The following is a 15241-nucleotide window of genomic DNA, read 5'->3' on the forward strand; positions in this document are numbered from 1 at the left end:
CTAGATTGACTGACATCTGGAGGGAGTTGAACCCCAAAACTAAAGATTATACTCACTATTCTAACCCTCACCATTCATATTCTCGTATAGATCATATATTGATCTCTAACCATCACATCCCAGCTGCCATTGAGTCTCATATAGTTGATGTTCCATGGTCAGATCACTCGATGGTTCATTTGTCACTGAGGAGAGAGGACACTTCTCCTAAAGTATCTCATTGGACACTTAATAGGTCTATTTTGAAGGATCCTATCTTAATGAAGGATATTGAGCGATCTCTTTTAGAATATTTTGAGCATAATGATACAGATGATGTATCCCCTGAAACTTTATGGGCTGCCCACAAGGCCTTTATCAGGGGCAAAATAATACAAGTGGCCGCTAACCTCAAGAAACAAAGGAACCTGGACATAAGGAGACTGGAAAACAACTATTTAGAACTCCGTAAAAAACATAAATCTGATCCTCTTAACTTTCCAATTCAGGCACTTGATGCAGCTAGATCTGCCTTGAATTTGGTACTTACAACTAAAGCAGGGGAGGACTTGAAATGGACTGGTGCTAATTTCTATAAATTTAAAGATAAAATAGGCCCAATGCTAGCTCATAAATTGTCACCTAGATTTCAATCACGGACTCTCCCTAAAATAAGAATGAGTGATGGTTCTTTCACCCTGAATCCTAGGAAGATAATGGAGGCCTTTCAGGACTTCTTTTCTAAGCTTTATGCATCCGCTGCTGATTTTTCTTCAGTGGGAATGGATGATTTTCTGGACAATCTGAAACTTCCTCGATTGACTGAATTTCATAGAGAAGTAATGGAGTCTCCCATACCTGCTGAAGAAATATCGTTAGTGATTAAAAATCTAAAATTAGATAAAGCCCCGGGCCCTGATGGGTTTTCAAGTGCATATTATAAATCATATTCGAGCATTTTGACACCCTACATGGTTAGATTTTTCAACCACATGGCCGGTGGAGTTCCCATAGACAGGCAACTTAATTTGGCTTATATTTCGGTTATCCCTAAGCCAGAAAAAGATCATAGCCTGGTGGAAAACTATAGACCTATATCTCTCATTAATAACGATCTTAAGATACTCACTAAGATAATGGCCAATAGAATGTCCTCTTTCATTGGCCAGTATGTTAGTAAAGATCAAGTAGGCTTCATCGCTGGAAGGCAAGGTCCTGATCAGGTTAGGAGGGCTGTAGATCTGATCTCTATTTTGAACTCAGGTTGGACTGGTGATACTAATCAAAGGGGAATGCTTCTTTCTATAGATCTTCAGAAAGCATTTGACTCAGTATCATGGCCATTCATGTTCGAAGTGATGAAACGTTGGGGGTTTGGCACGAAATTTCTTGGAGTATTATCTGCACTTTACTCTCACCCTAAAGCTAATATACGCTTTCAGGGTATTTTTTCGGAACCTATTGAGATTCATAGGGGTACTAGGCAGGGTTGTCCTCTATCTCCCCTGGTGTTTGCAATAGTTATGGAATCCCTGGCTATAGCTATTCGTGAAAACACAAACATCAGGGGAGTTAGATGTGCCAAAATGGAGCATAAATGTGCCTTATTTGCAGATGACCTTTTATTGTTTTTAACTGATCCAGACACATCCATACCGGAAATATATTCTCTTTTGGACAAATTCTCTATGGTTTCAGGTCTAACTGTGAATGTGGCCAAGTCTAGGGCCCTCAATGTTTCTCTCTCTGAATCCACGGTTTCTTTACTGAAGAAAGATTATGGATTCAAATGGGACACCTCTTATATCAAATACCTGGGTATCTATTTGACCCCCAACATCCAAAATTTGTATTTGGCCAATTATCCCCCTATGTATAGAAAACTTGAGAAAGATTTGAAAGATTGGGGTTCTCAGAATATAGGTTGGATTGGTAGAATTAACTCGGTTAAGATGACTCTTCTCCCTAGGCTTTTGTATCTTTTTAGATCATTACCCATACCGATAATTAAAAGTCATCTAAAATCTTTTCAAGGAAAGATTACCAAGTTTATTTGGAACAATAAGGGTCCACGCCTTCCATCCCGCACTCTCTATAACTTACCTGAACAGGGTGGTCTGGGGGTACCCAACTTATTATGGTATTATCAATCAGCGAGATTGGCACAATTATCGGAAACCTTTCTTAAACATGAACGCCCTGACTGGTTAGATATAGAAAAGCAGGCGACCCCGAATCTAACGATAGAGGAGTTGATGTGGAGTCCTACCAAGAATAGGCCTTCTATATTATCTCCGACTCTTTCTCAAGCCTTAGTTTTATGGGATTCACTTAAAAACAATCCCTCTCTAATTTCTAAAGGCAGGCCTTTATCAAGCGTTTTTCTAGACCCACTCTTTGTTACTAAAATTGATATAGATTCTTTCAAATGGTGGCATGATATAGGGTTGTATCGTATAGGTCGTTTTTTTTCACGCTCAGGTCCACTTCCTGAACAACACTTCATAACCAAGCTAGATCTTCCTGTCTCAGAAAAACTAAGATTTTCCCAACTACATGATTATGCACAAAGCCTATGGGATAGTGACTCGATCTCTGGAATATTGACACCTTATGAAAGTAATTGTGATCAGGGTTTGATCAGGAAGGGAAATATTTCAATCATATATCAATCTCTTGCTAATAATTGTACCAAATTACCTCATATGTTGGCCTGGGAAAAGGAACTTAATAACACTTGGGATTTATCTGACTGGTGTAATAACTATACTAGATCCATTAAAGGATATGTGAATATATCCCTTGTAGAGGCTAATGTAAAAATTTATACTAGGTGGTATTTAGTTCCTGTTAAACTGGCTTCCATGTATCCGTCAACCTCGCCCCTATGCTTTAGAGGTTGTCAGGGACTGGGGTCTATGGTACATATATGGTGGGAATGTCCCAAAATACGGGGATACTGGAATAAGGTGTTTAACATAATAAGACGAGTCACAGGATGTAACTTACATCAATCCCCCACTATTGCTTTACTTAACGGAATGTTACCCCAGACCTCCAAGGTTACTAGAAAACTCATCCAATACATTCTGACGGGTGCCAGGATCACAATCGCAGCTGCGTGGAAAAAAACTACTGTCTCCATCCGGTATATGAAACAAAAGGTTACATGGATCATGGAACAAGAAAAGAGGGTTTGTTCCATGTTGGATATGTCTACTCTTTTCCATGAAATATGGGAACCTTGGATGAAATTTATGGGAATATCTTTTACCCCGTGAAGGCTGTGAAGACATTTATATCCTGAAGATGATGGTGTTCATTGGCAGGCAGGCTGCCATATCTTTTTCTTTTTCTCTTTTCTCTTCCTTTCTTTGATTTTTATGTGATTATTTCTCGTTGTCTTATCTATGAGGATAGAATCCTCACTATTTCTCATTCTCAGTGTGTTATGTTTAGGAAAGAAAAAAAAATATTATAAACATTTGTATTTACCTATGTTTAGGTTTTTAAAGGATTACACCAAACTTTTGGGGATATTAGGTTTGAGGAGGGTTCAGAGAATATATGATTACAGAAACCGGTGGGTTTTAATAAAAACTATTAGAGGGAGGGAGGGGGGATTGAAGGGGTTGCTTGATCTCTTGGACACAGGCAGTTCCCGTTGGGGGTGTCGGAGAGGTTATTGTTCTCCAGAAATCCTATCCTTTATTTGTTCCGTGAACTTAGGTCTAGTACACACATGGGGATTTTTTTTTCTTAGATATAATTTATTGTGTGATAACGATAGTCCTAAGGGATCCTATAACATATTAAATTGTTATTTTATTTAATTATAAATTATTAGTTACACCTATTTTTTCTCCTTTGCTTATATGAACTGTCCTAATCTCACCGTATGGTGATAGACATGAGAAATGGATAGATATGATGGACAGTTACTATGACAGGAATGTCTAATATGTGGAGTAATGCACTTGCTTTACTGTTTTCTGTATTTTATTGATTTGTATACTGCTGATATAATACAAATGTATGTACTTTTATTGAAAATAAACTTAAAATTGAATGAAAAAAACAGAGAAGGGAAAGTCCTAATGAAGAATTTCTGTGAACCCCTTACATGTTTGCGGTTACTCTCTGCCTTCCGGCTTCCTTCAGAGATCAGCTCAAATCAGGCTCCAGCCATCAGCCCTCCAGAGATCAGCTCCAGCCTTGCCATCTTTCTCCCACGAGCTTCTTTAGCTCCCCTCTTCTCTTGTTTAATCACTTTTTATCTCCCCAAAGAAGTTGGTGTGTATTTCCCTATCACGTGACTGACTATGTCACATGACCATGTGTTTTGATGAGTGACCATAGCAACTAAGGTTATGGCTATCTTGAACCATGCCGATATTAACCTGTAGGGGGCAGTGGTGCCTAAGGAATAATTCCTAATTTCAGGGTTATTCAGAGTTAATCACGATTTACGACCCCTCTGACTTTATCTTGGTGTAGCACCATAAATTGTTTTGTATGTAAAACAATTGTCAGACATCCTGGCACTTCTAGTGAATTGTGAACTCGGAATGTTTATATATCATTAGCTCATACATCTGTTTAATTCTTAAGACAAGTGAAAACCTTTGAAGTAACTTTACAGGAAAACCCTTGCTCTCCAAATATAGATTCTTATGCGGCGTACACACCATCACTTTATGTGATGAAAAAAACGAAATTTTTAAAAATGTCAATTTAAATGACCGTGTGTGGGGGAAAATGTCGTTTTATGTCTTGTGAAAAACGACAAAAAAAAATTGAAGCATGCTTCACTTTTATGTGTCGTTTTTCAAAACGTTGTTTTTTACTTCACAGAAATTGACCGCGTGTAGCAAAAAACGACATTTAAAACAACGTTTTTACACCCGTGCATGCCCAGAAGCTAGTTATGAAGCGAGCTTCAATGGAAAAACGTGGTGAACGTAACCTCGCTTTGCTAGAGAATTGTGAAAAAACAATGGTGTGTAGGCAACTTCGTCTTTGAAAATTGAAGTTTCAAAAATGTAGTTTTTTACTTCACAGAAAATGTAGTTTTTTTTCATCACATAAAGTGATGGTGTGTATGCGGCATTAGTGTCACTTGTGATCTCACATTTGTAAGGATAATAATATATGTATATGTGCTTAACGAGTTATACTATATGAACTACTAATACACATATATTGTTATGGCATTATAAAGAAACAATAATATTTGAGATGTATAATATATAATCCCACCGACATTGTGAATAAGCCCCATTGGTCTCATAGTACAAAGACAATACTATGTTGTGTCATGCTGTGCAGGGCCTTTCATCTCACATGTGAAGCCAGAATTCCTCATCATTCTCTTATCTTATAAGTGTCGAACTCAAAAGAGATATGACCTGGGAGATGGCACATATAAGGATTATACACCCCCCTGTGAGACATAAAGTCCTTCTGGTAACACAGCCTTATTCACAGGTTTTGAACTGTGACTCAACTTAAGACATAAAATGGTGTCGCTTCTGCTAAACATATATATGAATATGGAACACTATGGGCCAAATCCACAAAAGGGATACGACGGCGTAACTGCTGTTACGCCAGCGTATCCCTGTTCCTAACTATGGAACTGATCCACAGAATCAGTTTTCCATAGTTAGGCTGAAGACCTGGCATGTGTAAGGGACTTACACTGCCGGATCTTAGGATGCAGTACCGCATCCGCCTCGGGTATGCAAATTAGCACTTACGGAGATCCACAAAGCTTTTCAGCTTCGTTTTTTCTCCGTAAGTTTTAGTTTGCAAACGCAAAATTAGGGCTGCTTTTACAAAGTGTAAACTGTTTACACCTTGTAAAAACAGACCTTTCTGTCCAGCGACGCAATTTTTTTTTAATTTGAATTTTTTTTTTTGCGCCGTATCTTTTTTTTTTCCCGACGCAACTTTATTGACCCGTCGCAATCCACAAAGCTCGGCGTAACGTAATTTCGCGCTATGCACGTCGGGAAAATGACGTCACGAGCATGCGCAGTACGGCCGGCGCGGAAGCGCGCCTAATTTAAATGGGAATCCCCCCCATGAAAATAGGAACGCCTTGCACCGGCGGAATTTAAGTTACACAGCCCAAAATTTCTAGGTAAGTGCTTTGTGGATCGGGCACTTAGGTAGAAATTTTAAGGCAGTGTAACTTAAATGGAAAAAATTAAGTTACGCCGGATCTTTGTGGATTACCTCTATGAAACATATAAAATGTGCGATCTTATATGTATTCTTTTAACCCCAAATGTTCTGACATCCTCTTCCATGGGGACTGGTATCTGTACCTCTCCTCTCTCTTCAGTTGGTGCTGCTGTGACTTCTGCAGTTGCAGCACCTCTTTGATGTAGCCAAGTGGCATCCACAGCCACTATAACCAGGTCTATGATCTCCGGTGGAGGGTTAGGACCATACTGTGCCAGTACTCGTTTAACAGCCCGATCAAAACTTTCTTCCTCAGGTGTCCTGTCTGTTACGCTGGGCCTTTCAGCGCTATCCATTTTGACAAGTTCTGCAATAATGTCCCTTTTCTTACGGTTGCTGGCCGGTCTGCCCCGGCTCTCCAGTAAGTCCATGAGGGAAGAGAGCTTCAGGCGTTCATACTGTGTCTCCATTGTCCTGTGTCCTTTTAGCTGTTTTTCCGGTGATGGAACCATCCCACAGTTGTGCCACCATTTGTAACGGTCACCACCATTTACGATATGCCATTCCATCGCCCCACGACAGCTTATCCGACAGTCCGACAAACATCAGCCACGATCCATCTCATTTCCCAGAATAAACGAGACAAACGCTCTGTTCTCTGGTTTCAAAATGTATGAATGAATACTTTTAATGGTATCTTAGCTTTCTTATACAAGCATGTTACAGTTAATCACAGGGACAAAGACACACTCCACCCACACATCACACAATGGGGGGGGGCTTCAATACACCTTCTCTTAGACAATGACATTCAGTTGAGTTAATTATTAGTCATTATCCAGACAGCCTGTCTCTGCATACAGCTTGACAAGTCACATTCCACACACAAAACAGTGTTATTAGCATACATAATGAAAGGTCTTAGGAGCAGACCTAATTAGCACGATGGACACAAAACAGTATTAGCATCACACAATGGAATGTCTAGGAGCAGATGCAATTAACACCTCAAAAGCATGTGTCCCCTCCATTGAATGAAAGCACTCCATTTGGAGTCAGACTTTAACAACTTGTAATGTTCCAAGATATCCTGCAAAACATGAATTATCAGTTATCAGTCACCCTATGCCCAAAAGGGGCACAGAGTGACCCTAGACCCAAGAGTCATTAGTGACGCTGGCACAGGAGTACCCCCTATCCTTCAAAAGCCTTTGGGTGTCATGGGTCATTCCGTTACAACCTCTATTCAAAAACTTACAGTAAAAGGTTATGTCATACAGTATCTTTCTAGAAACATTGACCAATACTACAGGAGGTATGCACAATAAAGAGTGGAACTGTGCTGGTAGAAACCATGCCACCACATTACCATGCCCTAAAACGGGTCTCCATACTATTGCCCGCAGGCCACATACAGCCTGCTACAAGATTTGTAGTGTACAGCCTCTGCTCTAATGTAAGGGGGGGGGTTCTGATGGGAACCCTGATATAAGGAAGGACAACTGTTTGTAAAAAATACAATATGGTCCAGGTACTGAAAAGTTTTGAGACTCCTGCTCTAAAAGATTAATAAAAGCATGGAAGATTATGGGTTTCTGATATTGTACCAGACATCTGCCAACACCAGATTTGAGAAGTACCAAAACGTGTATAGGCAATTAAAAGATGACAAGACTGGGTGTCTAGTGCACTAGCAGCAACAAAGACAACTTTCCATACCTTTTCATTGCATGACTTCATGTTGATGCTGAACAGGTTGTGTTATGATTGTGCATGACAAGTACAACTAAATCCTAAACTTTTTTGGGGTGATAAGGCGTGGAAGAATTAGTGCTTCTGCATCATTTTGTTCATGTCTTTGTCACCAATAGTATACTTTCTGTCCTAGTGACTGAGAATGAAGTAAATCAGCAAGCGTTTGACATGTTTTTATTTCAGTATGTATTCCCATTGCTATAACACTGGAGTGCATTACATACTCCATGTGACAAGGCACAGGGCAAGAGATATTGTATTCCCATCAATATGTTATATCAAGACTCATGGACTATCAGACATATTTGTTCTTGATAATTGTTTATTTACAGTATGCACAGACATGATTTAGGTGTTCTTTATGTTATTCTGTGTGTGTAAAATAATGATATCTTTTACTTGTTTTCAGTACCTTGTATAGTAAAAGAAACCGACTTGCAACAAAACAATATACAGTTTAAATTTAAATTAGGAGAAGAAAAAAACAAAAAACTATACAGTGAACACGCAGAAAATATGACCTTTGAATGCAAACCTGGATATCAGATATCTGATACAAGTCTTCTGAGAATTCAGTGCTTGGAGGGTGTGCTAAAATACCCAAGATGCCTAAAGGAAGGTAAACCCCTGAATTTGAAGTCAGTGTTTCTCACACATACACTCTTTCCACCTACAATATTGCTGTTAAATGTGTGTGACCTGTTTAATAAACAAGTAAAAAAATAAATACCATAATACTTAACCTAGACAATTGCCAGTATGTCAATTCACTATACTGCTATACAATTTGGTACTTCAGTGGTTTAAGCATGTGCAATTGAACTTAATAAACAAATACATTATTTTAAGCAGAACTAAAACACAGTTTATGTTAAAAAGTTTACAAGTTGAGTATTTTTTAAGTGGTGCCACACAATCAAATTAAATAGTTAAAATAAATGCACTTTACATACAAATTGTTAAATACTGTAGCTTAGGGAAGAGGGAGAGAAAGGGATTAACAAGAACTAATATGGGATTATTATGGGTTAACCAGGAAAAATGTTCATTTATAAAACACATTAATTTCAGAATCACAGGCTTCCTTCACACTCAGTACCCTTAAAGAGGAGTTCCAGGCTTTTTTTATGTTTATTAAAAGTCAGCAGCTACAAAAAGTGTAGCTGCTAGCATTTAATAAACAGACACTCACCTGCTCCAAGTTCCAGCGATGTGCCACCCGGAGCTCCGCTCCTCTCCCTCCTCTCCCCCCTCTCCGGCCGGCGCCTCCATTCCTAGTGTGGGCACCCGGCTGTGACAGCTTTCAGCTTCACGGCCGGGCACTCACTGCGCATGCGCGAGCGGTACTGCGCTCTGAGTGGTCAGGCGATCGCCTGGGACCTGTCACATGACCCAGGCAATCGCCTACAGGGAGGGGCCGCCGTTGACGATATGACGTATCGCCTAAGCGGTCCTTGGGCGGATGGAGGAAGTGGGACAGGAAGTCCCACTCCTACTGAAGCCCCCACTCCCCCCCCCAAAAAAAATTAAGGCATGTAAGGGGGCAAGGAGTGGTTTAAGCGGAAGTTCCACTTTTGGGTGGAACTCCGCTTTAATAGGCAGAACCAGACTTGACTATCAAATTGAGAGGAAGCTTAAAGTGGTTGTAAAGGCACAAGATTTTTTACCTTCATGCTAACCTTCTGTGTGCAGTATTCCCCCCTTATGAAATAAGGGGGGAACTAATGCGCAAAAACAACCTAATCAATATAAGAACAGAATAAATAAATATGCAGCAGCCACCACTAATAGTGCTCACACACTGACAGTAAATGATAAAATGGGGGGTGTGGTGGCGCTTGCAACTAAAATCACTAAAATAATGTATATAATAAAGTTATAATAAATATAGCAAAAATAGACCCCGCCTCCTGGCAATGATTAAAAGTGTATCACTCTAAACCGGAATACCATCCAACAAAAATAACCATAAAGTGGAGGATATTGAGAGTGAGAAAATAATGAAATATGTGTGACCAACGTGCCACTGACAGCACAATAGTCTAAATAAAATACACTTCAAGCCTGTGCATACAACATTTTCTTCAAATAAAATTATGATAGTCCATAATGTGCTTCATCCACAAATCGTGCAATGTGCAAATAGGCAAAATAAATGAAAAATATATATATCCAGTGACAGACTGTCCACAAAATATAAATATAATAAATATGATGTGAATAATTCCGATGATAAAAAACAATCCAAAAAGTGCTAGAAGTGAAAAATATATATATAAATAAAGTCCACACAGGGATCCCTAGAAAAAAGTGTAAAAAAAGGGGGGGTCCCAATAAAACTTTAAAAATCCATGTCCAGTGCACAAAACGTGCAAAAGTGCAAAAAACTAAATTCCAGTGGCTAATAAATATAATGAGTTTCTAAAGTGCATCTGTGCTCAGGTTGCTGTGACATGCAGAGTAATGTGATTGCAGTCAGCCCGATTTCTCCACGGTGACCAGGGATGTAAGTGCTAGCCCCTTACCTCAAGGAGGCTAATAAATAGCCTATAGGAATGCTTCCCAATAATGTCTCCCACAATCAGCCGATCGATCCGCTCCAATGAAATCACAGGCTCAGTGCGATGACTCTCAAAATAAAGCACAGGAATGCCTCCATAGTGTACGATTATAAACAGTATTTAATGAAAAAAAGTAGTAACTTACAAGCAGTGCTGTAAGAACAGCATGTAAAACGGCGTGTGTGTAATCCTGTGTCTCCCGCTCTGCGGCCGCAAGCGGGTGACGTCACCAACAGCCCTCCAACGTCCTCACGCGTATCGCGACAACCGACGTCGCTTAATCATAGGATGGAGGGCGGCTGGTACGAGGGTGACATTTATAGTAGCTTGCTAATGAACGCATGAGAGAAACCGGCCAGCGGAACATCACAATGACACAACTGCAATGCCGCCTGGACGATCTCACTCGCAAAACAACAATCCATTGATAAAAATTAAAATATAATAATAATTACAAAATAAAATGCCCCCTCTGGTGGTTGAGGGAGGATATGCATGATAGCAATTAATGGCAATAAAATAGCAAATATTAAGGGTACGCCACTACCCCCTGCTGGACATAAAGATATATATCACAAATATCTAAATACATAGACTTGAGGAAACCAGACCCAGGGACAGGACAATAATGCTACGTTTCCACTGAGCGGATCGGTTCGGGTCGTTTAGAATGGAACGGGTTTGAATGGTCCGGTCTATTCTGGTGAGCGTTTCCACTGCAAATCGGACCGCCAGGGCCATACAGGTTTTAGAAAAAATGCCTCTCATGATGTCACACTAGTGCGACGAGAAACGTGATGCAGCGTCACTCAGCGTCAGCCAAACAACAACAACAACAATGGAGGTCATTCAGCAGCTCGTCTTTTCTCTGCTAGCCTTTTGGTTCTTTATAGGCAAAATTCATACCGCACTGTATGAGAGAAGGTTGCGAGCGGCAATGAGAAACACAGCCGAAAAGAGAAGAAAACTTTTAGCTTGGATGTGTAGCCGGGAGGAGAAGTATACATTTGTGCTGCTAAGACAAAGACGGCAGCGCTATAGGGTAAGCACAACTGACTGACTTACCTGAAACACACACACACACATACACTGACACACTGAAACACACACTGACCTACACACACACTGACACACACTGACCTATACACACACACACTGACACACACTGACCTATACACACACACTGACACACACTGACCTATACACACACTGACACACAGACACACACACTGACCTATACACACACTGACACACACACACACACACTGACCTATACACACACTGACACACACTGACACACACTGACCTATACACACACACACTGACACACACTGACCTATACACACACTGACACACACACACACACACACACACACACACACACTGACCTATACACACACTGACACACACACACACACACTGACCTATACACACACTGACACACACTGACCTATACACACACACACTGACACACACTGACCTATACACACACTGACACACACTGACCTATACACACGCACACTGACACACACTGACCTATACACACACTGACACACACACACACACACTGACACACACACACACACACTGACCTATACACACACTGACACACACACACTGACACACACTGACCTATACACACACACACACTGACACACACACACACACACACACACACACACACACACTGACCTATACACACACACTGACACACACACACACACACTGACCTATACACACACTGACACACACACACACACACACTGACCTATACACACACTGACACACACTGACCTATACACACGCACACTGACACACACTGACCTATACACACACACACTGACACACACTGACCTATACACACACTGACATACACACACACACACACTGACCTATACACACACTGACACACACACACTGACACACACTGACCTATACACACACACACTGACACACACACACACTGACCTATACACACACACTGACACACACACACACACTGACCTATACACACACTGACACACACACACACACTGACCTATACACACACTGACCTATACACACACACACTGACACACACTGACCTATACACACACACACTGACACACACTGACCTATACACACACTGACACACACACACACACACACACTGACCTATACACACACTGACACACACACACACACACTGACCTATACACACACTGACACACACTGACCTATACACACACACACACTGAGACACACACACACACACACACACACACACACACACACACACTGACCTATACACACTGACACACTGCATTTTTTACAGATGCTTCTCCTTTTGGCAAAGCAGCGCCGCCGACCAGTGATTTGGGCATTCCCTCGTGCCAATGAGTGGTGGAATGTGACCGTCCCAGGATTCACCCACAGACAGTGGGTGCAGAATTTAAGGATGTCAGAGGAAACCTTCTCATTCCTTTGTGCCAAGCTACGTCCAGTGATGGAAAAGAAAAGCACAAACTTCAGAGCCTGTTTGCCTGTAAGGAAAAGAATTGCCATTGCACTGTGGAAGCTGGCTACCAACAGTGAATATAGGAGTATAGGTCATCTTTTTGGTGTCAGCAAATCATCAGTGTGCCGGTGTGTGCAGGACTTCTGTAAGGCTGTGTGCACATTGCTAGCTCCTGAAATTGTTCATTTTCCTAACAGGGAAAAGCTCAAAGACATGGCTGAGTACTTTGAGAACAGGTGGGGCCTTCCACAGTGTGTTGGTGCTATTGATGGCTCACACATACCAATAATAGCACCACAAGAATACCACACTGACTACTTCAACCGAAAAGGCTGGCATTCCATCGTCCTCCAGGGAGTAGTGGATGGCAAGGGACTATTCTGGAATGTGAATGTAGGAAAGCCTGGGAGTTTGCATGATGCTCGGGTTCTCCGATTGTCAACATTTTGGGATTGGGTTGGCCAGGGAGGCCTGTATCCTGTTAGCACTAAGAACATTTGTGGGGTGAATGTTGGCTATTATGTGCTTGGGGACTCTGCCTATCCTTTACAAAATTGGCTCCTGAAACCATTTTCTGACAATGGGCGCCTAACAACAGAGCAGAAAATCTACAACAAGAAAACATCCAGGGCACGTGTTGTAGTGGAAAATGCGTTTGGAAGACTTAAGGGTAGATGGAGGTGTCTTATGAAGAGGAATGACAGTGATATTCAACTTACCAAATCCATGGTCCTAACGTGCTGTGCTCTTCACAATCTTTGTGAAAGCCATGGAGAAGACTTTGACCAGGATTGGAATACATCTCCAGAAGAGCCAGTACCAGTAATAGCAGCACAGGATATGGAAGAAGAGTGCAGTGAAATACGTCAGGCTCTGATGAGGCACCTTAACGTTAACGTTGTTACCGTGAATAATTAAAATCTTTAATTACTTTTTGCTAAATGCTAAATAAAATCAGACATACTCAGAGAAGTCGTTCTTGTTTTTTATTCCACCAAAAAAATCATCTTCATACATATTTTGTAAAAGCAAAATTTTGATAATATAGAAACATTGTTTACAATAAAGAGCTTGTAAAGGTTTGTTTTTTATTAAGCTAGTGCAGGGATACGCAATTAGCGGAAATCCAGCTGTTTTGCAGAACTACAAGTCCCATCATGCTTTTGCCTCTGGGTGTCATGCTTGTGACTGTCAGAGTCTTGCTATGCCACATGGGAATTGTAGTTCTGAAACAGTTGGATATCCACTAATTGCATATCCCTAAGCTATTGCATTGTAGTTTTTTTCTTCAATTTCACTACCAATAAATGTTTTTTTTTTTGTTTTCTTTGTATGAATTTCTTACTTCCTGTTCCTCCTTAGTAAGCTGTTCAATAAGCTGTGCTGACTGACTAAACACAGCTCAGATGATGTTGTCAGGTTTACTGAGAAGGAACAGGAAGTGAGAAATTCAGACCAAGAAAAAAAACATCTAAAAAGGAAATTAAAGGAAAAGGTAAACCAAAAATGCCAAGTATATTCGCAATTACATCTACAATGCAAAAATGAGAAGAAATGAAGCGATCGGGGGTGCCCTTTGTTGAAATCCAGGCTCCACCGTCCAAGGGGGGTGATAACGCAAAGGAGGCAGAAGGGAATCAGAGCAGCAGCACAAAGAAAGCCATGTGCAGCAAGGAGCAAATGTGTCCAATCTTGTGTGATCGCTGATGGCTCAAAGGAGCCTATTAAAAAAAAAAATCTAACCTTTAAAACCCACTTTATTTTTAAACGTAAACATGGGTACAGGTCCTGTGCTGCATGAAAGGCACTAATGTCTGGGTGGTGACCTGGGTTGACGATTGGCTCCAATCACTTGAACAAGCTGACAAAGGACACCGAGGAAGGCCTGGTTGAAGGTAGCCAACTGCTCCATCTGCTGCCGGGCAATTTCTGCCTCCTGGCGCATAGCTTCCTGTGCATCCTGACGTAGTGCTTGAAACCGCCTCTCAGAAAGGTTATCCATTCTTTCCAGCTGCCTTTCTTCTGCTGCCCGCATATCCTCCATAACTGTGTGCAGATCCAACTGTAACCTTCTCCTTTCACCTGTAATATACAAAAGACCTAAATATTGCTTTTGGTAACATCTGCCAAACCAATACTGTAAGCTCCTTTCTCATCTGCCCCACTAGACTGTACCACACTGATTCACTGCCACACCTCTGTTCCCCCTGCTCATCTGCTACACCAATACACAGCACTGCTCATCTGCCCACTGCTGAAC

At 41.1% G+C, this 15241-nt stretch overlaps 1 protein-coding gene across 5 annotated transcripts in view; it reads left to right on the top strand.

Moving 5' to 3' along the window:
• The window catches only part of LOC120946232 (complement factor H-like), a 3139400-nt gene that overhangs the window by 2998044 nt on the left and 126115 nt on the right, over positions 1 to 15241 (top strand). For 4 of the 5 annotated variants that reach the window (XM_040361056.1, XM_040361058.1, XM_040361057.1 and 1 more), the window contains one exon: positions 8333 to 8542. The exons of the other annotated variant lie outside the window; for it this stretch is intronic. In XM_040361056.1, coding sequence (XP_040216990.1) covers positions 8333 to 8542 — 210 coding nt within the window. The remainder of the gene's footprint in view (positions 1 to 8332; positions 8543 to 15241) is intronic. 5 annotated transcript variants of the gene reach the window in all.

Source organism: Rana temporaria, chromosome 7 (assembly GCF_905171775.1).
Source record: "Rana temporaria chromosome 7, aRanTem1.1, whole genome shotgun sequence".
Lineage (NCBI taxonomy): Eukaryota > Metazoa > Chordata > Amphibia > Anura > Ranidae > Rana > Rana temporaria.